Source organism: Ananas comosus, linkage group 5, assembly GCF_001540865.1.
Source record: "Ananas comosus cultivar F153 linkage group 5, ASM154086v1, whole genome shotgun sequence".
NCBI classification, from domain to species: Eukaryota; Viridiplantae; Streptophyta; class Magnoliopsida; order Poales; family Bromeliaceae; genus Ananas; species Ananas comosus.
The window spans coordinates 3,181,059-3,207,168 of record NC_033625.1 but is presented as its reverse complement, the minus strand read 5'-3'; the positions used below and the strand labels follow the sequence as shown (position 1 = coordinate 3,207,168).

At 41.2% G+C, this 26,110-nt stretch overlaps 4 protein-coding genes, 1 long non-coding RNA gene and 1 pseudogene across 6 annotated transcripts; 3 read left to right on the top strand and 3 right to left on the bottom strand.

The window, feature by feature from the left end:
- On the bottom strand, positions 3,173 to 10,064 carry LOC109709816 (annotated as a pseudogene).
- Positions 9,165 to 10,484, top strand: LOC109709820. The gene is made up of 2 exons (XR_002216214.1): positions 9,165 to 9,895; positions 10,144 to 10,484. It is a non-coding gene; the product is annotated as an uncharacterized LOC109709820 (long non-coding RNA).
- Positions 11,147 to 11,644, top strand: LOC109709819 (calsequestrin-1-like). Its single transcript, XM_020232153.1, has one exon. The coding sequence runs from the start codon at positions 11,149 to 11,151 to the stop codon at positions 11,425 to 11,427; it is 279 nt and encodes a 92-aa protein (XP_020087742.1). The 5' UTR covers positions 11,147 to 11,148; the 3' UTR covers positions 11,428 to 11,644.
- Positions 15,858 to 16,701, bottom strand: LOC109709818 (60S ribosomal protein L27-3-like). Its single transcript, XM_020232152.1, has one exon. The coding sequence runs from the start codon at positions 16,615 to 16,617 to the stop codon at positions 16,210 to 16,212; it is 408 nt and encodes a 135-aa protein (XP_020087741.1). The 5' UTR covers positions 16,618 to 16,701; the 3' UTR covers positions 15,858 to 16,209.
- LOC109709815 (cellulose synthase-like protein D5) lies at positions 16,883 to 21,520 on the top strand. Its single transcript, XM_020232148.1, has 5 exons — positions 16,883 to 17,910; positions 18,095 to 18,524; positions 18,735 to 19,109; positions 19,358 to 20,145; positions 20,274 to 21,520. The coding sequence occupies exons 1-5, from the start codon at positions 17,285 to 17,287 to the stop codon at positions 21,220 to 21,222; spliced, it is 3,168 nt and encodes a 1,055-aa protein (XP_020087737.1). The 5' UTR covers positions 16,883 to 17,284; the 3' UTR covers positions 21,223 to 21,520.
- LOC109709817 (probable glycosyltransferase At3g07620) lies at positions 21,787 to 24,517 on the bottom strand. Of its 2 annotated transcripts, none has more exons than XM_020232150.1 (5): positions 24,318 to 24,517; positions 23,661 to 24,187; positions 23,442 to 23,572; positions 22,876 to 23,224; positions 21,787 to 22,600 (listed from the first exon to the last, which is right to left on the bottom strand). In XM_020232150.1, exons 2-5 carry the CDS (start codon positions 24,153 to 24,155, stop codon positions 21,941 to 21,943), a joined length of 1,635 nt encoding a protein of 544 aa, XP_020087739.1. In that variant the 5' UTR covers positions 24,156 to 24,187; positions 24,318 to 24,517; the 3' UTR covers positions 21,787 to 21,940. The 2 variants fall into 2 exon arrangements, with proteins under 2 accessions (XP_020087739.1, XP_020087738.1); XM_020232149.1 differs by having other exon boundaries at positions 24,327 to 24,517.

Sequence of the window (26,110 nt, the reverse complement as noted above, 5' to 3'; positions counted from 1 at the left end):
TGTATTAATTTTTTCACACACGCGCGCGCGCACACACTCTATATATATATATATATATATATATATATATATATAAAGTGGGCTGGTATGCTTCTGGAAGCACGGAGCTCTCTGTGCTTCCAAGTTGTTTTCGATATTCGGACTTTCGAATCGACGATCGGTTCCGTTAGAGTTGATTTAGAGTATTTGAAGTACCTAGAAAATAAATTTGTGATTTGTCAATATCATTTGCCTAGTAATCAAAGGGGCTCAAAATCAATAATTTTAATGGCCGTAGTGAGCCGTTTGCAAGTTTAAAGGGGTAAAAATATTCAAATCATATGAAATATTGATAGAAAATTTTTTATACCATATAAAACAAGATCAATAACTTTGATTTAAAATTGTAATGTCATAACATCATATTTTGTAAGATTTTTATTTTCAGCTGTTGATTTTGAGCCACTTCAATCACTTGACAAATGATATCGAAAAATCGCAAAATTTATTTTCTAGATATTTCAAATACTCTAGATCAAGTCTAACGGAGCCGATCGTCGATTCGAAAGTCTGAACATCGAAAACAACTTGGAAGCACGGAGCGCTCCGTTCTTCTAGAAGCATACCAGACGCACTATATATATATATAGAGAGAGAGAGAGAGAGAGAGAGAGAGAGAGAGAGAGTAGAAATGAACAGTCCACTTCCACAATTGGACTTCTTTGCCCAATGTCTCTCTCTCTGTCTTGTTAAAAATAAATAAAAAATCTCTGCCTATACATAAATACTAAATAGCACAATTTGCCTACCAAGAGTGATGGGGAACAATCTAATGACAAATTATTACATGCAGCATGGTGGATCTCCTTAACAAAACCTACAGGCTTCAAAATCATAATATAAAGCTAGATTTATACCGTAAGAGTTGTATTAATTTTTTCACACACGCGCGCGCGCACACACACTCTATATATATATATATATATATAAAGTGGGCTGGTATGCTTCTGGAAGCACGGAGCTCTCTGTGCTTCCAAGTTGTTTTCGATATTCGGACTTTCAAATCGACGATCGGCTCCGTTAGAGTTGATTTAGAGTATTTGAAGTACCTAGAAAATAAATTTGTAATTTTTCGATATCATTTGCATAGTAATCGAAGGGGCTCAAAATCAATAATTTTAATGGCCATAGTGGGCCATTTGCAAGTTTAAAGGGATAGAAATATTCAAATCATATAAAATTTTGATAGAAAATTTTTTATACCATATAAAACAAGATCAATAACTTTGATTTAAAATTTTAATGTCATAACATCATATTTTGTAAGATTTTTATTTTCAGCTGTTGATTTTGAGCCACTTCAATCACTTGGCAAATGATATCGAAAAATCGCAAAATTTATTTTCTAGATATTTCAAATACTCTAGATCAAGTCTAACGGAGCCGATCGTCGATTCGAAAGTCCGAACATCTAAAACAACTTGGAAGCACGGAGCGCTCCGTTCTTCCAGAAGCATACCAGATGCACTATATATATATATATATATAGAGAGAGAGAGAGAGAGAGAGAGAGAGAGAGAGAGAGATAGCTAGGCTCCTATGCTTTCGAAAGTACAGGAGCCTCCGTACTTGTAAGTTGTTTTCAATAATGGGACATCCGATTCGGCGATCAGTTCCGTTAGACATGATCTACGCTGTTGGAACTATCTAGAAACCAAATTTCATAATTTTTTGATTTCATTTGTCTAGTGAACGAGTAGCCTCAAAATGAACGGCTGAAAATGAAAATATCATAAAAAACAGTGATAAATGACTCAAATTTCAAATCGGAAGTATTGGTCTTACTATTGATGTTAAGTAGAATTTTTTATTAAATTTTTATTTAATTTGGATACTTCTACACCGTTGAACTTAAAAACGTGCCACATCGGCTATTAAAATAGTCATTTTTGAGACCTTTTGATCGTTTGGTAAATGATGTAAAAAAATTATAAAATTTGGTTTCTAAAGAATTCCAATAAGGTAGGTTATACTTAACGGAGCCGATCGTCGAATCGAATTTCCTATCATCGAAAACAACATACAAGCAGGTCTTCGTACTTTCAAAAGTACAGAAGACTTTTTTTTTTTTTGAGAGAGATAGATAGCACGCTACCCGCTTCATTTATTTCATTTAGAAATAAATTTAACTGAAAATATGAATCAANCAATATATATATATGATTTTTGTTGGTTTTTTTTTTCCCGTTTTGAGGTTGGACAATATATATATATGATTTTTGTTGGTTTTTTTTTTCCCGTTTTGAGGTTGGACAATATATATATATGATTTTTGTTGGTTTTTTTTTTCCCGTTTTGAGGTTGGACAATATATATATATGATTTTTGTTGGTTTTTTTTTTCCCGTTTTGAGGTTGGACAATATATATATATGATTTTTGTTGGTTTTTTTTTTCCCGTTTTGAGGTTGGACAATATATATATATGATTTTTGTTGGTTTTTTTTTTCCCGTTTTGAGGTTGGACTATATATATATATGATTTTTGTTGGTTTTTTTTTTCCCGTTTTGTGGTTGGACGAGTACAGGTTAACTGGAGGAGGGTGATTGAAAGGACAAAATGGGCCTCGTAGCCCCGAGAGTTGCGGCGGCAATCAATCACGAGCAAACCAAATGAATGATGGGAGATGATTGCTCGTTGAGAAATTATCAAATAATAATGTAAGAAGAAGAAGAAGAAGAAGAAGAAGTGCAGGATATTAATTGTGTTTGCGGATGACCTGTTCCATTGCTCGAAACAGCTCACATGCCATGGGCGTTTTCCCGATTTAGACAAATGTGGTGGCCATGTTCTTCGCCTGCAAATTAAATTTAGACTTTCCATCTGAGTTGCGTTATTGTGAATTTGTGATGCGGCTGGGGTGGGACCCAATTGTAACGTGAGGGAAGTGAAGTCTCGTAGGTTTTGTTTGGGTGATTGATTACAATTAAAGATATATTAGGATTTACATCTAGAATGTATTGCACCCTAATTCTTTTTAGATCTCCGAATCTGAAAAAGGTAAAAAAGTCACTTCAAAGGCTAAGCCAAAGAAGAACCCAGGCCATTGTGCTGCAAAAGTACAAGTACATGATCCATTCATTATCTTCCTGTCTTGCGAATGAAAATAATAGCTCTGCAATTGGGGAAAAAGTGCTGACCGACTGATCTGTGTTAGACGACTTAAAGAGAAGGCCGCTTCCTGCTGGCAGCTGAAAACTGTTGCGATTTTACAGCAACAAATTGTAATACAACCTTAAAAGGAAATCAGTTACCAAGTAGTCACAACCTTTAACCACGGTACAACCCTCTTAATAGGACATTTCATACAGAATCAAATGGGCAAAATCTAAGAAAGGAAAATGTTGTTGCCAGCTTATATCAAACTTTAACAGGGCGAGTGATAGATTCGTCATGCGGAAGCACGAGCATAGCTTATATCCTGAAGAATGTATTGCAACTGAGGATAGCAAATAACATTAGGAAATGAAACTCCTCTTCGCAAGTCCCAAACTAAAGCCTTCGTTAATCCTCTTCTTCTGAGCAGGACCGCTGAACTGCGAAACCTTTCATAGAGTCCGTATGTATCGTTACAGTTCAACGAAACCTGATGTACGGAACAATTGGTGGCACAATCTGATAGTTTCTCCATGTCAATTGAATAGGTTAGTTCTATGTTAACTTGATGTGTTAATCGATAACATAATTTGGAGCCACTGCTAAGATTCTATTCTCCGTGGATCTTCTCGTTTCCCCTCCATCTGCCGAAGGTGCCGCTGAGCTTGAGCCGTCGTCTATCACTATCAGATGACCTTCCCTCTGTATCAACCTCTGCATTGATGTTATCTCAGTGAGCTTTAACAAGGTCTTTTTTAATGGCATCGTTGTTAAGACAAATTACTGTCTACTATATGCACTAGTATGTTTACCTCTATGATAGCCTTGATGCATTTAACTTCTTCTCGCACCTCATCAGTGGAACTGTATGCACCTTCAGCATTCTGTTTCTCAACATACCAAACAATCAAGTCCCCTTGCTTCATGCCAGCCAATCCACTTCCTACATAAATTGCATAATAACGTTACGAACTAAGGGAATTCAGCGAAGATGCATAAGAAGGGATGAACATGACACGATCTATAAAATGGTGTTTACTAATTCTGACAACGCAAATACCCAAAAAAAAAGCAATAAATTAGCACAACATGCGAAATTTCCAGAACAAAAGTAACTTAGGAATGATTAAGACATTCAGAACTGAATCTGCCTTGTACTTATCCTAAATCCTGCATAATCTCATATTGAAGTATTAGGATATCTTGGTAGGATTCCTAAATGATTAGAATTCCCAAAGCTTATATCAGTGAAAATTCAGGCAGGATTTCCCTGTCCTAGCGTAATTTCTATAAGACTCATCTTAAAAATCTGAAATAGCTTATTAGGTATACTATTTCAAGTACTAGTTACAGAAAGATTCATATAACATGAAATAGCTTGCCCCATTGTAGTAGGTACAGATGGTAATTTGTGCCCTAATGCTAGAGCCAGTTTTCTGGAGGACAAAAGCAGCTGAATGCAGTTAGTATGAGACATTAGATCTAGTACTACTTCTAGGTCGGAAAGGGAACCAATTATAATGAAAAGGTGATATAGGATAGGCATACTAAATGAGGTAATGACAACTAGGCCGATCATAGTCCATGCAGAACTTTTCATAATTAATGAGGTGATTACAGGCCTATCATAGTCCACACATATGTAGGACTAGCATCCTAAAGTGATTATTACAAATGCATTTATTCAATGTGAGATACAGGAGCTATTACAGATGCAGAACTAAATGTAAGATTTGCTAGAAGTATGAAAAATATATACTGCAAAAATCAGAGTCTAATACCATCTCGCATGACAGTCTCTTCATGCTGCCGCAGGCGCATGACCAATGCTTGAGTAACTCTCTGGAAATGCTCTTCAGTTATAACCATTTTTTTCTTCTGCTGGCCCTCACTCCCTTGAGCATCAACTGTAAAAGATTATACATACGCTCTTTCAAGTCCCTCGAGATAAAAAACCGTGGCCCGACATTTCAAAAGAGGGGGGGGAAATAAGATGTTTCGGGCAATTGAACAAAGAGGATAACAAGATGGCAGTTTTTAACTACAGCAAACACAGCCACCTTCATTTTCTGGTGCTGGATGAGCATTTTCAGTTGGAGTTGCAGTTTCTTGGTCAGCAACTCTATTCCCGTCAGCATCTTCATTATCTTGAAAGTCAGAGAGGTCTATCTCGCTCGACTCAACACTACACATGCAATAAATACATAAAATCTTTTGTCCAAGACATGCACAGAGTCATTAGATAAATAGTAAAGGTTCTTGCCTGATTATAGATGTCTTTAGCAGCCTTACAGCCATTCGAACATGTGCCGGAAGCACCTGCAAAAAATTTAAGAACATACAGTAAACTTAATTTCTGCAAAAAATTCATGACATGACCAAATATGGTAAACCTGATTTACTAAAGACAAGTAAAAATATGAATAATGAAGAAGTAATTGGAGTGGCACTTACAACTTTATCCAAATGACTCCTTACAATGGCTTCAGACAGCCTGATTAATGCTTCTAGCTGCCTGACTGTCATTCTATAAGCAACTCTAGTGCCAGGAGTAGTGTCACCTCTGCGAAGTGCCACGTATGATTCAACCAACACTTTTCGAGCTTCAGAGCTCAGCTGCATTAGAAATAACATACAAGTTAAGACAAGACAACAATCATTTTGGAAAATTAAGGAAAAAGGTCTTAAAGAAGTAAGAAAACCTGAGGCTTAAGAGACTTGGCATAAGCAAAATATCGCTTCAACTCTGCTGTGGTAAATGGAGGGGCAAGTGCATCTTCGCGCTTCTGATGAACCCTCACAATGTGGTGAGCAATATGATAATCGGTGTTATCATCGGGTTCATCGATCATGATGTACACCAGATCAAACCTTGAAAGAATAGGAGGAAGGGCCACATTGTACTGGTACAGAAGAAACAGATGAACATCACAAATCAAGCATTATCTCGGTCAACAAAGCTTTACACAAATAGCTCGTGAAAAAGTTAAATATTAAAGTTTTTTACCACGGAAGCAGAAGCTGACGATTGCAGTTTATTGAGGCTTACTTTGAGGGGTTTGGTCTTGTCATAGAGTCCTCATGTTGGATTTGCTGCAGCTAAGATAGCAGTTCTAGCATTTAGAGTTGCTTGTATGCTAGCTTTTGTTATGCTAATGGTCTGTTGTTCCATTGCTTCATGTATGGCAACCTTAACATCGACAGATCAAGTAAGAAATCCACAGGTCATCTTGAAAGAAAAATAAATCCTATGTTAAGTTTCCAAACACTGGTAAAATAACAAAAGATATACCTGATCCCTAATGTCCATCTTATCAAATTCGTCAATGCAACATATACCATTATCAGCCAGCATAAGTGCGCCAGCCTGCATGAAGCAAAAGTATATCAGTGGCATAATAATCAATCATTTAAAAAGGAAAAGCTTGAAATAAAAGACAATGTAATGCAATGATCTCTGCACTGGTTCAACAGCTATCACATTTTAAGCTTTCCTTTCCATTTAGATAGAAATTAGAAGTTGGATTTTGTTGAATAAATTATAAGCCAAATATGATTAGTATGATTATCAAGAACCAGTATTCACAGCAAACACTAAACACAAAAACCCAACCAAATAAGTTTCACAAGAAGTGTTAAGGTATATGTTGATTGGACATAAAACTGAAAAAATCCATTTAACTCCTCCATTATTCAGGTATAGTCAAAATGTATAAACCACATCCTTAACCATGTAAAATTGAACACTACACATGACTTCAGTTTTCTACTGCTATGTTGGAGTTTAGGAGAGAGAGGTGCCAAAAGAAAAGAAGACGAAGAAATCAATAGCAAACAATACTACCTCAATACAAAACTCCCCTGTTTCTGGCTCTTTAGCAACTGTTGCTGTCAAACCAGCAGCCGATGAGGATTTTCCTGACGTATAAACAGACCGTGGAACAAGGCCAGCTTCGTATCTGATAAACAATAATCAGAACCAAGATGAGAATAATGTGCTTGACAGCATTTGCAAAAGGATAGAACACTTCATTAATAAGAATTACGATCAACTATATTTTCTGATTTTATGAGAAAGCAAACATCATATCAACTTCTGACATTGATGAGAAAAAGCAACAAGTATGATGAATTAAGGTCAAAATGAAACGTACTTCAGGAATTGGGATTTTGCACAACTGGGATCTCCAACAATACACACATTAATATCACCTCTGAGGTTAATTCCTTCATGTGTAATCTTGTGAACACCACCCAATAGCATAAGGAGGACTGCTCTTTTAATTTCTTGATGACCGAAAACAGTAGGGCATATGTTATCAACAAGCTTATTGAAAAAATCAGGAGTGTCTCTCATCCTGAAAACCTCCTCTTCCTCTTCTTGCTGACAAGAAATGCAGTGTAGTTAGATTTTTTTTTAAATTTTTAATAGCCTAATAAAATACTAACTTTCATGCATGTGCTTGACAAATGTAGCCACAAGGGCCACATATGGAGAAGTGTGGAGTAAAATCTTAATACAAAAAAATGCTTGTTAGTCAAATGTTATAATGAAATGGCTCACATTTACTCCGTCTATAAAGGTTAATGCAAAGATAAATAACAAGTACACCAAAGAACGTTTGGATATTTGATAAAATGATCGCAAAGCAGTTATATAATTCTGATGTATTTCTGCGATAATTTATCCATGCCATAACTTAAGCCCACAATTCGTAACAACCTCATAGAAAATATATTATAAATGGTTATCAAAATCAAAACATACAATGAATTCTTGTCTGTCGGTATCATCACTATCCAATTTTCGGTCCCTAAGGTCGCCATCTCTCCTACCATCTGCCACCTAGATATCAAAAATGCAGAAATTCAAGAAGAAAACAGCAATAAATAAGAGCGATGTCATGAAAACTTTCAAATTTGAAATCGCAGCTCAAATTAGTCCAAATTCTTCAAACCTGCAATGAGTTTGCTATGAAAGCAATGCGATACGAGAGATCTCTTACTCCCAAAGATTTCAAACCCCTTACACCTTCATGACTGCTGCCTCCATTCCGAAGCTGAGAAGCTTCCCGCCGGACCTCTGCCCTTTCTCCAGGGGAAGTTAATGCCATCACATCTGGTATAGCAACCACCGTGCCTGTGACGATGACCCTACATAAAAAGCGAAATTGGAGGTATTAGAATAAGTGACTACACGACGGTTTGATGTAGCTCCCGGAACAACTCTTCTAATGGGAAGGCAGCAAAAGCCAGGCATATGACAAACAAAAGTCTAGAGTTTATCTGCACACTTGCACACACTTGTAAGCAAGCAGCTCTTTTACAGCAGCTCAATCAGGCCGAACAGGTCAGAAATAGGCTAGTGGCACACAACAACCCTAAACTAGGAACCGGTGATTCTTATGTATCCCCAGCAGCTCTAGTTTGATTCAATCTTAAGTCTCTAGAAGGGTAGAGACTTTAACCAAGAAGTAGTGCTTATCCGAACATGCGCTCAAACAGCACTTCTATGGCAGTTCTAATCAGGCCAAACAGGCCAGAAATGGGGCTCGAATTACACGGTAGACATAGGAATCAGTTATTCTTACGTGTCCCCGGCTCTCGCCTTCTCAACCATCTCATGTCGCAGAATGACATCCAACGACCGGGGAAGAGACTCGGCAGGAATCTCCTTCGAAGTCTCCTACATCCGCACCCTCTGCCAATCTGTGAACTTGCTCTCTTGCCGGAGAAGAGCCCACTTAGCTCGGTTCTGACACGTCGCGTTCGTGCAGATAATAGGCTGCAGAGAATCATAAAATTACTATCGATATCAGATGCTAAACTTTTGCGGCGACGTGAAATGATCTGACAAAATTAAATAATTAAACAAATAAATCAATTGTTAAGGAAAATTTTGGCCGCCTACTTCCGTATACTTAAACTGCTGCTCCACATTCTTCGCAACGTTCCCACAAGAGGCACTTGAAGTTCCCCTGAAGGAGCTCGGGGCGGACTTCGCTCGTCCGCGTAACTCAATATTAAGTAGCTTGGGCTGCTACAGGGAAAGTCCAATGTCTGATTTTATGGAACTTACGCTAAAAAGGTGGACAAGATGAAGTATAATTGCTATGGTCTACATCATCTGATCGCAGATGCATCAAGTTTCAGGCCGTAGCAAGTTAATATTGAGTTGAATCAGAAAGTCATATTTATTCATTATAAACTTCTTAATGGATCTTGTTTCTTGACCACACTTAGCTTAGATTAACAAGTTATATTTCAAAGCCCTCATTTCCTTATTTTCTTATCAGGGGATATGGGCTGAGAAACATGTCTTAAAAATAAGACAGATTATAGGCATTCCAGGCAGGTTTATTTGATATTGGTCCTCGAGATATTCTGCTAGTTCTATAGATTGGGAGGATTACTATAGGCACTCTAGGCAGGTTTTATAAGCAGTAGAATTTTCTCATTTTTGGCTTCTCTGTCGTCTTTTTCTGGTTGAATTTTGATTCCTTTGTCTCGTATTGCGTTGCAAGGTGCCTGCCCTAGATTACCTAATGAATTATGTAGCCATTCTAACCCAGTAATTTAAGCTAAAAGCTTGGTATTATTGTAATACTCAGTTATTCTCTATATTTTTAGACTGGGGAGATATGCCTGGATATCTTGAAGAATGCTTGGAGCCCTGCGTGGACCCTCCAATCTGTTTGCAGAGCTATAATAGCTCTGATGGCGCATCCAGAAGCGGATAGTCCTCTCAATTGTGATTCAGGTTAGTTCAAAGCCATGCTTTTAGTTAAGCATTTTTCTTTTCAAAATTCCTGAAGCTTACGAACTTTGACTGGGACTTGGTATTAGTTGGCCCATAAACTTTAAACTTTCACCAGAGTCTCGCAAATTACCAATATCGCCCAAGTGTAATACATAAATTTCTGAGAGTCTGTCTTTGCTCTCCTATGAACTTTCTAATTATCTTCTCTCTTTTTTTTTTTCCCTTTTTCTTTTCTTTTGCTTATCCAGGCAATCTTCTGCGATCTGGCGACATCAGAGGATACCGATCGATGGCGAGGATGTATACACGACTTGCTGCAATGCCAAAGAAAGGATGATCGTCAGGGGCAAATTAAAACCTCCAGTAAATACATCCACTTTCGTCTGTCTATCAGTGTGGCGGTTAATAGACTGCTATTACACTGCTATCATGTTCCTTATTTTTAATGAACTTGATACCTGTAAACTGCCGTGTTGTGCGCTATTTCTTTACCTGTAATCTGAAGATTATTCTGCTAATAATCATCAGTGACTAGCCATTCCTGCTTCCTGAAGAATTTCCAGGCATAATCTTACTCAGCAGAGCTACAGTTCTTGTAGAGGTGTCATTTAAATTTGAGTAATTAAAAGGTGGTAACAGCTTTTACTCTTTACTTTTAAATGTGATTTTATAAAACCATCTAAAATTTATATATAAAAAAAATAATACTACTCTCAAGTTAGAGCTATGCCAAAAAAAAATGAATTTATTTTAAAAATTTTTATGCAAAAAATTACAAAAAATGCATAAATTTTTTTTGAATAAAATTATAATAAAAAATAGATATAAGAAGAGAAATGATGGATAAAATGGAAAAATGTGGGGCTGGCTTGAGGAAGAGGTGAGTGTGGGCTTGGAATTGAAACTTCAATTCGAACTTGGAGACCAGAATCAATTTGTAAGTTAATGGACCATTCCAATTCCGATCCAAAATGGGAGTCTCAAATCGATTCCTGTAAACCAAACAAAATTAGCAGGATTTGATCAAACCAATTCTCATTCCGGATCCAAAATATACGAACCAAACAGTCCTTAATGTTAACGAACTAATGGGCCCAAAATATACTCGAAGGCCCATGGTCAACGCGGGCCATTAACACTCGGGAAGCTTCGAGCACGTCATACTTTGCTGTTCTATTTAAACCCCAACCATAAACCCTAGAAGCTGAACCCCACTCCCCCTGCGTAGAAACCCTAAGCAGAGCGATACAGAGATGCAGCGTGCGGCGGCGGCGATCGCGTTCTCTGCAGCACGGCGGTTCGTCTTCTCCCCGCGCCCGGTTATCCAGAACCGGCCGGTTTACCTCGCTCTCCCTCCGGTTCTCGACCTCTCCCGCCGCTACGCCCGCGCGCGCGGAGGGGAGGAGGACTTCGACGACGACGACGACGTAGATGACGAGGACGACGGCGAGGACATCGACGAGGACGACGAGGAGAACCTCGACGGCGAGATGGACGATATCCCGGATGAAATTTCGGACGACTCCGATTGAGTCTTCGCAATACTAAGCGTTGTGTTGTGTTGTGTTGTGTTGTGTTGTGTTGTGTTGTGTTGTGCTGTGCTGTGTCGAGTTGTGTTGTGTTGTGCTGTGCTGTGTCGAGTTGTGTTGTGTTGTGTCGTGTCGTGTTGTTCCTTTTTAACGTTTTCGATCTCTGCGTAGTTTTGAGTCATTTGGTTCGTATTTGGAATGGAACTAATAATGCTTATAATTATTGGGGATTAATCATTGGAGAATTGTAAGTGTTTTTCTGTTTGGCTTCCATAAATATCAAAAAGATTCCTTAGTTCGGCAGAACCAAAGTGAATCGGAGTGAATTATAAGTAGTAGTTTGGGAAGCAACGATTAATTTATTTATTTTAACTTAATCTTCCTACCTAATTGTAGTCATATTTAATATCTGAAATTTGATGTTATTTAGTTGTAAGTTATACAATGAACGCAAATATGCGAATAATTATTTCATTTGGTTTTACCATAGTTGCTGGATCTACAGTTGTTTGCGCGGAGAGAAGCTTATCTTATGTGCTCAAAAGATGACCAGAGGGTGTTTGGTTAATGTCTTTGTAAATGCAAAGTAATTAGAGAAACATATTGTTACACCTAAGTAACTTATTCGATCATGTGCAGTTGAATTAGATGAGATTATATCGATATAGAATAGTCTTTTTGCTTATGTTAAAAAATTCTACAATATGTAAACTTGTATTTTGTCTAAGATTGTTCTATTTAGCTGCAATTAAGTACTATTTCAACCATGTAAGGCAAAAACCCCGAGTTTGACCTTCGTTCCCTGCAACTTCATATGATTGAATAAGTAATAGAAAGTAGAAGTGGCACCAGAATTTGGCTAAGTTACTGCGCGCCAGTTTCAGTTCAAAATTCAAAGCCTCCATTCCCCCTTCTTCGATTGAGATGATGCTCCGCTCCTCGGCCGTCGCGTGGGCGGCGGCGCTGCGGAGGCGACTCTCCTTGGCCCCAGCCGTGCTCCATCCTCCGATCCCCGTCCCCACCCATGGCCACGGCCCAATCTCGAAGGGGCTCCTCCCGCGCGGCTACGCCCGCATGCGCCACCGCATCCCACCCACGCGCCCCGAGATGGAGTCGTCCGAGTCCGACGCCGACGAGGAAGAGGTGGAGGAGGAGGAGAAGCGCGAGACCGGTGTCGATGCGGAGGGCCCGGAGGAGGAGGAGGGGTCGGAGGAGTGGGAAGGGTTCGTGCTCGACTTCGGGGCCGGGGAGAAGAAGGGTAACGAGGAGAAAGGCGAGGAAAAGGAGGAGTGATCTCTCTTCAGGTTCCTATGTTATTTCTTAGATAAATTTTCTTGCTCTTAAGACGTTTGTGCAAATGCCTGACTCATACTGTTCGTTGAAAATTTAGTATTCCATGAACCCTAATGTTTTGTGCTCTTGCGTTTCTTAAACTTGCTATAATTTACTAAACGGATCACTAACCAGGTAACAATTCTTATTCTTAGAGTAAATTAGAAACTTGGGTTTGTTTATTTACCCTTTAGTGCATATCGGGAGCTTAGCCATGTTTATTTTTTCTTCAATAAATTTGCTCCATCAAAATGGAGGCGATAGAGATTGCAACCTACAATTCCTTTCTTGAAGAGTTGATAATTGATTATTTGCATGGTCAATAATTATTGCCTCCTTGTAAAGATTGTCATGCAGCTGCTTAGAACACAAACTTCTTGTATTAAGAGTGACTTCCCACGGTATTAAAATGGGAAAACTTCAAAAACCCCCCCTGTGGTTTCGTGCATTCTCACTTTGCTACCCTGTGGTTTAAAACGTATCAATTTGCCCCCATGTGGTTTCGTTTTTATCTTTTTGTTATCAATTTTATTATTATTTTTTTTTAAAATCAGTGACAAAGTTAAAATTAAAGAATACTAAAATGACTATTCGATAAATATAGATGGTTATCTGAAGTTTTTTTGTATATAATTTAACGAAATATTAACGAAAAAGCTTCCGAAAAGATAAAAATGAAACCACAGGGGGATAAATTGATACGTTTTAAACCACAGGGTAGCAAAGTGAGAATGCACGAAACCACAGGGGGGGTTTTTGAAGTTTTCCCTATTTTTTATCCATTAGGCCTGATTTGAAATTTTTATATTTGGCTAAATTACAGAAAACTCTTCTGTCCTTAAAAAAATAAAAAATATTTACTTCAGTCCTGCCATCAGTGTTCTGTTAGAATTTTATTTATATCTTACCTTTTATACCCAAAATACTTTTGATATTCTATTTTTTACATCTTTCTCACCGACGTCCACTCGCTCACCTCTCCATCCACGTCCATCCCAATCTTTTTCTCTACAATTGCCGAAATGAAGGGGGGAGGGTGCTGGAGAAGTGGGGAGAATGAATATTTTTTTATTTTTTAAGGAGACAAAGCGTAAATTATTGAAAAAAAAAAAAAAAAAAAAAAAAAAGAAAAAGAAAGAAGAAGAAAAGGTATTAACAAAAATATTTTTTATAATTTAGCCTTGATATTTTTTATTTTAATGCTATAAAATAATAATAAAAAGAGCCAAAGCAGGAAAAGGACTCGCTGCTAATTAATAAAGTGATGATAAAATTCAAAACGGTTCCAAAGTTTTATTAGTGAATTCCGACCTTGGTTGAACAGGAAGGCTCTTTAGGCTGTACAAGTACAACTGTGTCCATGAGTGCGAAGCAGAAGGGCAACAGTATCGAAAGAATAAATGAAGTGTAGTGTTTTTAATGCTCTTTTTAAGTTTCAACTTCTTTTTATCTCCCCAAATGTCTAGTGATTGCTATCACAGGATAATCAATTTGCAGGCAGGTTTTCTAGAAGGAAACTATTCTTGATATTGCATAAGCCAAAAAAATAAAAAAATTCAAACCATGGCTAGACATTATGCATCTTCCCTGAAGATACCAAAACTAACTTTGGCAATATCAATCCCCTTTCTAGAAAGATTGACAAATTATGTTAATCTCATCGATGATATATTCCAAATACTGTGGTTCTCAAAGAAACATAACCAGCAACTGCTGAAAGCATCAAACCATATTTTAACTTTGAGATTAGCCCAAAACCCAAAGGGGGGTAGATGTATTCACATAAGCCATTTTGAACAGAAACATTCTTTTCAACATATTTGTGGTTTCAACAGTTATTACAAGATAAACACAGGAAAAGAACAACCGAAATTCTGGTCATCGAGGATCTGACACTGATGGTGAATACTAGAGAGCTAACATTTATATGTGGAATAATGCTAGTCAATAACAGAGGAAAAGGTGGAATGACTTATTGAAAAGTATAAATGCCATGTTTTTGCATGGATGTATGGACTATATGATCAAAAGAAACAAGAGACGATCTTCAATGATTGAACATCAACAATTACAGAAGTTATACCATAAGGCGATAAATCAGCCTAAAAGCTAGGGGTGGCAATCCAGTTCGCTGTTCGCGAGCTAACTCGTGTTCGGCTCGTTTATAAAACAAGCCGACCCCAGCTTGCTCGTGTTCGGATCGTTTACACCCCTACTAAAAACCTAACGAAACCAGTTTCCTACAAGAATGTTGAGTAAATTTGCACAACTGTGGGGATATCAACTAATTAGCTAGAACCCATGAAATGAAAGTGTTTTGTATCTTCTAGAGGCAAAAGGCATTTCTACCATGTTAAGAGAGAACAAAACAAGAGTAGAAGATACAACAAATAATGCGTATAAGATCGACAAGGAGAACAGCTCCAACTGCATGATCTATTGCACTTTCATAATCAACGCCAGCAGAAGTGCCGATTAACCAGGTGGATATCAGATTCACAGAAGAAATCCATTAGATCTAACGACGCAAACTATCAAAATTTATAATAAGACCTTCTTAGTCAGTTACATAATAAATCAAGCTTATCTAGAGGATTTCAACACAACCTGCTATTTGATAACGGAATCCTCGGACCTTAGCAAAACAGCATAGCATCGAAGAACACCATCAACCCACAATTGAGTATACATCAGAAACAGTGCCGAAAGAAGAGACAATTCAAACATCACAAATCTCAACAGGTATATGACAAAATCTCAACAGATTAAATCTTTCTAGACACTCTTCTAAGTCAGTTAACTAATGTAATCAACATATATAAATCAGGATATTATTACCATTTCACACAACAAGCCTCACAATCACCAAGTACCAATACTGTATACTAACAACAAAATTCATCAAACTACCGCGGTAAACAAAGCACAGGAGCACAGAATAAGCTTCAAAACTAACCAAACATCTCATGAAAATATCTATAACATAAAAACTCATCATCCATATCAAGTGGTAACCCCAAAAGGCAGTAATAAACCCTACTAATTAAAATCAATCCAACACAAAGAGAGAGAGAGAGAGAGAGAGAGAGAGAGAACCAGAAGAAGAACAAAAAATAGCCTCACCAGATGCTTAATCCGAACCTTACATTATCCGATTGACATCAATAGATCGATCCATAACAATAACTATAACATAAAAACTCATCATCCAGATCCAGCGAAACCGTAAAGAGCAGTAATAATAAAGCCTAATAATTAAAATCCTTCAGTAGATGCTTAACCTGAACCTGACATTATCCATCCGATTAACATCCACAGAGTCGATCCAAAACGCAAACGCAAAAACACAACGACGACTACGACGACAACGATAAAGATGAAGAAGAAGAAGAAGAAGAATCGGGAAAAGGAGAAGGAGAGTGAAATGGGTACCAACGGAGATGAGGATGAGGATCAGAATCGGAGCTTGGTGAAGAACCAGCGGTTCTTGCCGGTCTTGAAGCGCTCCTCGAAGCGGGCCTTGGCCTCCTTGCAGGCGGAGACCTTCTTGTCGCGGGACTGGAGGGAGTCGAGGGTGACGACGTCCTTGAGGTCGACGTCGAGGGTGTAGCGGGTGGGCATCAGGTGGGAGAAGTTCACCACCTTCAGGAACGCCTTCACGCGCGACTTCTTCGCCGTCTTCTTCGCCGAGTCCTTCCGGATCACCTTCTTCGGGTACTTCGCCACCCCCGCCACCAGGCAGTGCCCGTACGGCCGGTCCCGCGTCCCCTCCTCGAACACCCGCACGATCACCGCCTTCCGCCCCGCGAACCTCCCCGTCAGCACGATCACCGCCTTCCCCGGCTTCAGAAACTTCACCATGGCTGTCTGTACTGGATTGGATGTGGCCGACGAGAGACAGAGAGAGAGAGAGAAAGAGATTAGGGGGGCGGATGCGGCTCTGAAGAGAGAAGCGTGGCTGAGACGAAGGTTCAGGATCTTATAGGAGGACTCTAGGGTTTGGGCGGACTGGTGGGAAATGACTATTTTGCCCTCATTCGTTGTGGACTCCATGGGTCTGGGCTTGGGTTTGGGTCCAGACTCTTTTTTTTTTTTGCAAAGCAGATGGTGCGAATCGGCCCATTAAAACAGTTTTAATGGGCTTGGAGTTTTGGATCCCAACCTGGGACTTTTGGATGTGTAAACATTGGTGGGTCGTGAATGAACCGAGCCCAATTAAACCTCCTACTTTTTGCCGCTACCGTCGCCCTACCGCAACACAATGCGAGCGTTTCCCTCTCGCAATTCACTCCTTACCACGCACTACAAGAAAAGAAAAATCCTGCCACCTCATGCAAACCACCCTTCTCTCTCCCCCCTTCGTCCCCTCCGAGTTGTTCACGAATCTAAGAGATTAGAAACAAAAAAAAAAAAGAAAAAAAAGAAAGAAAAAAAAGATTACCTCTGATTCGACTGAGTTCGCCCGCAAATCAATGATTATATAGGAGGAGGAGAAGGAAGGGAGAAGGGCGTAGAGGAGGATCACACAATGTCGTCGTCTCCGAAGAAGCCGCCGATCAAGTTCGCGCGGCGGACGTCGAGCGGGCGGATCGTGAGCCTGTCGCGCGACGACGAGATCGACCTCGGCCTCGCCGCCTCCGAGCTGACGTCCACCTCCTCCGGCGGCGGCAACGACTACGTCAACTACACCGTCCTCATGCCGCCGACCCCCGACAACCAGCCCTACACCGGTGCAACCTCCTCCTCCTCCTCCTCCTCCTCCGCCGCCGCTTCTTCCTCCAAGCCCAACGACATCCCCCTACCACCCTACGGGCCCAACGGTGCGAAGCTGACGGGGCGGAGAGGCGGCGGGAGGGACGAGGGGGGAGTCGGCGGGCCGTCGTCGTCGAAGCTGGACCGGAGGATGTCGACGGTCATGCATGCGAACAAGTCGCTGCTGCTGCGGAGCCAGACCGGGGATTTCGATCACAACCGGTGGCTGTTCGAGACGAAGGGTACGTACGGTATCGGGAACGCGTACTGGCCGCAGGACGGCGGCGGGGGCTACGACGACGAGGACGGCGTGGGGATGAGCATGTCGGATTTCATGGACAAGCCATGGAAGCCCCTCACCAGGAAGGTGAAGATCCCTGCTGGAGTATTAAGTCCCTATAGGTAATGCCTTCTTTCTTTCATCAATTAATGATGTTCTTCTAAAATTTAAGCTGTTAGAAAATGTTACTTGAATATTGAACATAAAATTTGAATTTGAGGATGACTTGAAAATTACGTCGAACTTTCAAATTAAAACTGTACTGCAAGGAGCGCGGAATCTAAGACAGTGACAGAAATGATGCAGGCTGCTAGTTTTGGTCCGGCTGGTGGCGCTGAGCCTGTTCTTGACATGGCGCATCCGGAATCCGAACCAGGACGCGATGTGGCTGTGGGGGATATCGATCGTGTGCGAGATCTGGTTCGCCTTCTCCTGGCTTCTGGACCAACTTCCCAAGCTGAACCCCATCAACCGTGCCGCCGATCTCGCCGCCCTCCGTGACAAATTCGAATCGCCCTCCCCTTCCAACCCCCACGGCCGCTCCGACCTCCCCGGCCTCGATGTCTTCATTTCCACCGCCGACCCCGAGAAGGAACCCCCTCTTGTTACGGCCAACACTTTACTCTCCATTCTCGCCACCGAGTACCCCGTCGAGAAGCTATCTATTTACATCTCCGACGATGGGGCCGCCCTTCTCACATTCGAGGCAATGGCCGAGGCCGCTTCCTTTGCCCAGGTCTTATACAATAATCATTTTTCTCCAAAAATTTAAAGTAGTAGAGCCAAACTAAATTTGATCTTATACTAAATTGGAATTGGTAGGATCAACTAAATGTCATCTATTACATAGTGTTATTTTTTTATAATGAGATCACACTGTATATGATCAAATTGAAACGTTATTATGGTTTTGAACCATACATGCACGTTTTGCATAATCGAGCAGGTGTGGGTTCCGTTCTGCCGGAAACACTCGATCGAGCCCCGGAACCCGGATTCGTACTTCGCGGTGCAGGGCGACCCGACGAAGAACAAGAAGCGGCCGGACTTCGTGAAGGACCGGCGGTGGATCAAGCGGGAGTACGATGAGTTCAAGGTCCGCATCAACGGCCTCCCCGACGCTATCCGCCGCCGCTCCGACGGCCTCAACTCCCGCGAGGAGCTCCATGAGAAGAAGCTCGCCCGTGACCGCGGCGAGCCCCTCGACCCCGCCAAGCTGCCCCCTAAGGCCGTATGGATGGCCGACTCCACCCACTGGCCCGGCACCTGGGCCCCCCCCTCCCCTGACCACTCCAAGGGCGACCACGCCGGCATCCTACAGGTTAATAACTCTAAAAACTTGGGCCGATAAAGCATACAGTATTGCACAATGCAAGACGCAGATTTGAATTAAATAGAAAGATTTTAAATAAAACTAAGACTCGGATGGAATTCGAATCCAGAACTTCTTTGTTCTGATAAATTAATATATTAGGTAACGCAAGGTTCAGAATCAATTAGCTTGAATCTACAATTCAAAAAATAAAACTGCAAGAGAACGGTGCTTATACTAGTATGTATTTAAGGCAGGTTATGATCAAGACCCCGCATTTTGAGCCCATCCCCGGTGCCCCCGGTGACCACCCGTACATAGACTTCACCGGCGTCGACACCCGCCTTCCGATGTTCGTCTACGTCTCCCGCGAGAAGCGCCCAGGCTACGACCACAACAAGAAGGCCGGCGCCATGAACGCGCTGGTCCGCGCCTCCGCCATCCTCTCCAACGGCCCCTTCATCCTCAACTTTGACTGCGACCACTACATTTACAACTCGCTGGCCATAAGAGAAGGCATGTGCTACATGATGGACCGCGGCGGCGACCGCATCTGCTACATTCAGTTCCCGCAGCGGTTCGAGGGGATCGACCCCTCCGACCGCTACGCAAACCACAACACGGTGTTCTTCGACGGCAACATGCGCGCGCTCGACGGGCTGCAGGGGCCCATGTACGTCGGCACCGGGTGTTTGTTCCGGCGGTACGCGCTCTACGGCTTCAACCCGCCGCGGGCGAACGAGTACCTGGGGCTCTACGGGCAGCACAAGAGGCCCGCCGTGGCGCCGGGGGCAGTCAGGGGAGGCGACGAGGAGGGGGAGGGAGGGGGGCAGCCGCTAGCGGAGCATCCGGATCTGGACGGACCGAACAAGTTCGGGAACTCCAAGATGTTCGTCGAGTCGATCGCGGTGGCCGAGTACCAGGGGCGGCCGCTGGCCGATCACCCTTCGGTGAAGAACGGGCGGCCCCCCGGGGCGTTGCTGGCGCCGCGGCCGCCCCTCGATGCCCCCACCGTCGCGGAGGCCGTCTCCGTCATCTCGTGCTGGTGAGAATTACTTACTAATATTCCGATCGAGTAATTAAGTCATTTCATTTGTTGGGTTTCATGCATGCGTTGTTAATAACTGCGTCGTGTTATGGTACGTACTACTATATACGTACGTACGTACGTAGGTACGAGGACAAGACGGAGTGGGGGGACAGGGTAGGGTGGATCTACGGGTCGGTGACGGAGGACGTGGTGACGGGGTACCGCATGCACAACCGGGGGTGGCGGTCGGTGTACTGCATCACGCGGCGCGACGCGTTCCGGGGGACGGCGCCGATCAACCTGACGGACCGGCTGCACCAGGTGCTGCGGTGGGCGACGGGGTCGGTGGAGATCTTCTTCTCGAAGAACAACGCGCTGCTGGCGTCGCCCCGGCTCAAGTTCCTCCAGCGCGTGGCCTACCTGAACGTGGGCATCTACCCCTTCACCTCCATCTTCCTCGTCGCCTACTGCCTCCTCCCGGCGCTCTCCCTCTTCTCCGGCCACTTCATCGTCCAAACCCTCGACGTCACCTTCCTCGTCTACCTCCTCCTCATCACCATCACGCTCATGCTGCTCTCCCTCCTCGAGGTCAAGTGGTCCGGCATCGCCCTCGAGGAGTGGTGGCGCAACGAGCAGTTCTGGGTCATCGGCGGCACCAGCGCCCACCTCGCCGCCGTCCTCCAGGGCCTCCTCAAGGTCGTCGCCGGCATCGAGATCTCCTTCACCCTCACCTCCAAGTCCGCCTCCGAGGACGAGGACGACATCTACGCCGACCTCTACGTCATCAAGTGGACCAGCCTCTTCATCCCCCCGCTCGCCATCATCGTCATCAACCTCGTCGCCATTGTTTTAGGCTTCTCCCGCACCGTCTACAGCGAGATCCCGCAGTGGAGCAAGCTGCTCGGAGGGGTCTTCTTCAGCTTTTGGGTCTTGGCCCATATGTACCCCTTTGCCAAGGGCCTCATGGGCCGGAGAGGCCGCACGCCCACCATCGTCTATGTTTGGGCCGGGCTCCTCGCCATCACCGTCTCGCTGCTGTGGATCTCCGTTAGCCCCCCGGATGACGGACTTAGCCAGGGAGTTCAAATTTGAACGCCCAAATAATAACTCGAACAAAGAAAAGGCAAAAAAAAAAAAAAAAAAAAAAAAAAATCCCAAAGAGCTGTTGATTAATTAACGTGTAAAATTACTTGAAAGTAACTAATCAGAAAGAAAGAAAGAAAAAAAAAAAAAAAAAAAAAAAGAGAATTGCATTTTCAGTGTGCAACTACTGCATAAGAGAAAGAGAGCAAGTCAATTAGACAGACAGGTAACTTTTGTACTGATACAATATTTAGCTGTTTGATCTATTTAATTTTTGTTCAGTAAATGACCTACGTAATTTTGCAGATGAATCTTCTTGTGTTTTTCATTTCAGAAGTAACTTTTTTTTCCAATTTTCGACTGCTGATGTATAATTTTAGCATAGTCATTTAAAATGCTTTTTCGGGCGAATATATTGTGAACCTGATTCAACACCCCGTGTCTTATTTTGCTTGTAATTTTAGAGTTAAATTTAAATTGGTTTCCTTTCGGAGACCATTCCGTATGGGAGAGAACAAAGAGTCATTGTACGGGAACTGTATTGCAATACTTGTGCCAATCTCAGTGCTACTCTTTTGAGGAGGGGGGAAAAAAGTAAAAAGGAAAAAAATATATATATATATTCTAACCGTTTCCTTAACGGCCATTACATCTTCACTATTTTCACCATTTTTCTTCAGGGCAAAAGAAAAAAAGAAGAGGATAAAAATTCACCTCTGATCTTGGTTCATATGCTGAAAACTCTACTGAACCAGATTGAATGAAGGATCATGCGAAAAGCGTCGTACTTCGCCGGCTTATTATGCCACAGGAAGTGCTTCTGCACCTCCCTCACCCCCTTCTGCAAAAACAAATACTTCTCTTCCGGAATCGAAACAAGAATCTCCTTCAACCTACTCACATCCTTCTCCGGAACCGTCACCGAAAACGCCTCCCAATTCAACACTTCGAAAAAAGGCGGCACGTAGTTATCAGCAATGATCACCGGAACACATTCATAGAAGATGGACTCCACTACCCGCGGGCTGTTAACTTCGTAGCCCCGCGGGCAAATGCAGTACTTGCTCCTCTTCATGTGCTCGACGTAAGTCATGTTGGTGCTGGCGCGACGGAACGCCGGACCGTATATTTTCATGTCGGGGTCTTTGTTCTCCCAGTGTTCAAGAAGTGTCAGCCGGAGGCCGCCATGCGTGTTCCCTGCAAAGAAGGCGAGAGTAGGCCGCTTGCGGGGCGGACTCCCACCGAGGTTTATGAGAGGGCGCTTCGGATTCCGGATAGGGGTTTGAGGGAGCGAGACGTCCTTGCCTAGCCGGAATCCGTTGCGGAGATCAGCGGAGCAGAGTGCTCGGATTGCGTGTTTCATTGTTAGTTTAGTTTGGGATGGAGCCTGCCAATTCATTCACAAAATAATAATGGATTAATCACAAATTCAGTCCCTTAAGTTGGAACATAAATCACATTTCGTTGTGCTAGTCTCAATCTAAGTACTTAAGAATTATCTTGCCCCTGTACAAGAAGGCAACTTTTATATCATATGTAGGGATTATGCAATATGATTCAACTGCTCATAAGAATTGCGTTAACTACTTCTTCTTGTCCTGTTAACCTATTCTAACGAAAACATAATCGTGAGATTAAGAGATCGAAATCTAAGACGCGTACCCAATCATGACAAGCGGCGAGAAAATGGTCGGCGCCACTTGTTCTGTTCCAGAAAGGATATTTTGCTGCAATTGTATGGACGTAGTTCCGCAAGTACCACTCTAAAAGCCCCCGATTGTGCGTCGCGGGATCATACAAGTGAAATCTCAGTATACAAGAACTAAATGGCATGTAGAACAAGTGTGCTTTTCCAGGGTCCTTTACAATAAAGTGATTATTCGACTCCATTAGCTTCATGAACCATCCTTCAGATGCATATATACCCTTCAGCAGTGGCTGGTGAAGGATGGGCTTATCGCCTTCCTTGTACACATACACCTTAAGCATTTTTTCCATCAATTCATAGCTCCTAAAATAAAATTATCGACATTTTTTAGTACATTAGCAATAATCATATAGCCTTCTCATAATTATAAGTGTCTCGCATTCAAAAATGTTTCATAAGTTCATCATGTCATTCCCTCTTTCCTTCAGTTTATAGCTCAATACGAAAACTCTTAACTAGATAGCTACCAACACAACTAATTACATTTTGGATAATCTGATACTGGTATTCAGTAACATACCTTTTAAACATGGAAATGTTGCGATAAATCGGCACATATAGTTGTTCATCGTCAGTTATAATCGGAGCATTCTCAATCTCCGACTTTGCGGCTAAAATCTCGTCGTCCCGTACCGAATACCATAGAGGCCTCTGTCATTTTAGACAAAACATCAACTTACTTAGCACCTCAGAATAGGTACTTTTTTACTCGAAGAAATCGACAGCTCTAGACCCTTACCGTCGAACGATACGATGCTCGATTCTGAAGCAGCATTTGATTCATCTTTGAAAGGTAAACTGGGGGCATTACCATCTTCTCTTTCTTCTTGTTCTTGTTCTTACTTTTCATAATTGTTGTGTTAACTCTATCAACCAAGTTGGATGAGCCATCTTCAAGTGGAATTCTCGCTTCCTCATATTCCAACATTTCATTAAATTCTTGTGCTGCTACATCAATTATATTGGTTTGTTGAGTTGTCGATGAAGTGATAAATTTGCTTCGATCACTCAAAAGGGAGTGCTTTCCAACCCACAACGGAAACGAAGGAGCTTCTGGAATTAAGCTCGCCTTTTCGATGAAAGTAATTCCCAGCGGAGGATGAGCAGATGAGAAAGCAATCTTAGAGGGAAATGCTAAACTCTGAAGTACCGCGACGACCGCAACGAGAATGATCACCATCATGTAAACAAACATCCTTGTGTATGTCACAGAAGATTTTTGTGATCTAGCCATTTTAAATTTGGCCAAACTCAATTCCTTTCACCCTGTAATTAAATTGAAGAAACTTGCTAAATGATTCACCAAAATGCAAAGGAAAAAAAAAGCTCCATATGATCCAATCGAATTTTCAGAACAAAAAAAAGGGTTCAAAATAGAGCATAAAAAATAGAGCACCTAACAAACCTGAAGTTCAAGTTAGTAGAAATTTGAACTTTCATGCAGTTGTGCTTCTTGCAGTTGTCTTCATTCTTGTATGCAGTTGTGCTCTCTAATCTTCAAAGCACATATAGTTTACTGGATTCATTTAAGCTGTAGAACCGAATCCTTAAACCAAATTATTAGGAGGACCAATAAAGAGAATATTGGACCACATAAAGAGGGCTAGAGAGTATTGTAATAGTAATTAAGGAGGGTGCAAAAGATAAGGAAGCCAAAAAAGACAAAAAACCAAAAACAAGGAGCTGACGAAGACTTGGGACCAAGTTTTGTCAGCAAGTTTGTTATAAGTTTTTTTTTTTTTTTTTTTTTTTTTTTCGCCCCCATCGAGGCCAGTGTTACCTCACTCATGTAGCCTAATTCATTCTTCTAATGAATGAAGCGGGTAGTGTGCTATCTTTTTCTCAAAAAAAGAAAAAAGAAAAAAGAAGGAGCTGATCTTTTTTTTGGTAGCAGTTTTAAGGGAGTAGACATGGTTGGCACCTCTCAAATTATGCAACCAAAAAAAAAATGTCTGCGTATGTTAGGAAGATCCTCAAGTTACAAGTTTGTGGACAAATCTTATTTTGGTCCTCAACTTTCGAACACGTAAACTTCTGCAAGTGCTGGACTTTAATCCTTATCATCACACCACATCCTATTAGAAGTAAGTGGATTGATACATGGACTAAAATAAAACACTTTCGAAAGTTACGGGCATCAGTTGTTTAGATTAAAAGTTTGAGTAGTAAAATAGAACTCTTTGAAAAATTCATTCGAATTCGTAATTTTTCATCCCCTGAGAAAGTCAATAAGATCAAAGCCCATCATAATTTTCTTTTTTTAAATTTTAATAAGTTTTAAAGATCATTGAAAGAAGGGCACCATTACTCATGCCACATGCCCAAGTCAATATACTTTATAAATAACAAGTCAATAAAAAATGTCTCGGGCTCCCACATTAAGGCACACTAATTAATTATGTTATAATAATTCGATGTTGTTACACACCTTTGACTAATGAGGAGATATTAATTAATTAATTAACATTTTAATAAATGCTAACTAGCTACCGGTTTCGTCTCATTTATCAGTTTTTTTTTTTTCCTCAGAATAAAATGTTTAACATACTTACCTAATCCAAACTTTGCAGAGTCAAATGCATTGCATATAATCCGCAAATTTTGGAAAATACAAAGTTATTCTACAACTGTTTTAATTCTCAAATTTATGTTTCATAAGTTTCGAATTTTGAATTTTAATTTCCCCCCCTCAGCTGATTTATATCAGTTTACAGTTAATTTTTCATTATTAGGATGGTTATGATCTTTATGTTCAAAAATGTGAATTCTTAATTAAGAATAAAGAACGACGGTATAAAAAATTTAAAAAGGTTCTCTGAAAATAAAATTAACGGTCATTTTATGCTAAAATAATAATTTATGAAACTCTTAGTTAAAGGAATAAATTATTTCGTTAATTTACTACTTTACAGTGTTAAATAGGCAATTTTTTCTTCTGTTCTAATTATTAAAAATCTAATTATTCAAAGTGGATTAAATTAACAACAACTAAAAGTCTATGCATGTCTTTGAAGATTATATATAAATATGCGTGAATAATTAATGGATCACACGTTCGTAGCTAATGATATTTTTGAGAGGAATAACGATTGCTTCATATAGTGCACCATTTTATTTGAGGAGATATTTATTTATTTTGCTGCATTTCAAGCTACGACAAAAATAAATATCTATAAATCATTGACAAGT

Excerpts from the sequence above, each read along its gene's own strand:
- LOC109709818 (XM_020232152.1), bottom strand. The coding sequence starts at position 16,617 with ATGGTGAAGTTTCTGAAGCCGGGGAAGGCGGTGATCGTGCTGACGGGG.
- LOC109709815 (XM_020232148.1), top strand. The coding sequence starts at position 17,285 with ATGTCGTCGTCTCCGAAGAAGCCGCCGATCAAGTTCGCGCGGCGGACG. Across the intron at positions 17,911-18,094 it reads GGAGTATTAAGTCCCTATAG|GCTGCTAGTTTTGGTCCGGC; the intron begins GTAATGCCTTCT and ends GAAATGATGCAG. Across the intron at positions 18,525-18,734 it reads AGGCCGCTTCCTTTGCCCAG|GTGTGGGTTCCGTTCTGCCG; the intron begins GTCTTATACAAT and ends ATAATCGAGCAG.
- LOC109709817 (XM_020232150.1), bottom strand. The coding sequence starts at position 24,155 with ATGGCTAGATCACAAAAATCTTCTGTGACATACACAAGGATGTTTGTT. Across the intron at positions 23,225-23,441 it reads AACATTTCCATGTTTAAAAG|GAGCTATGAATTGATGGAAA; the intron begins GTATGTTACTGA and ends ATTTTATTTTAG. Across the intron at positions 22,601-22,875 it reads TCGCCGCTTGTCATGATTGG|GCTCCATCCCAAACTAAACT; the intron begins GTACGCGTCTTA and ends ATGAATTGGCAG.
- LOC109709819 (XM_020232153.1), top strand. The coding sequence starts at position 11,149 with ATGCAGCGTGCGGCGGCGGCGATCGCGTTCTCTGCAGCACGGCGGTTC.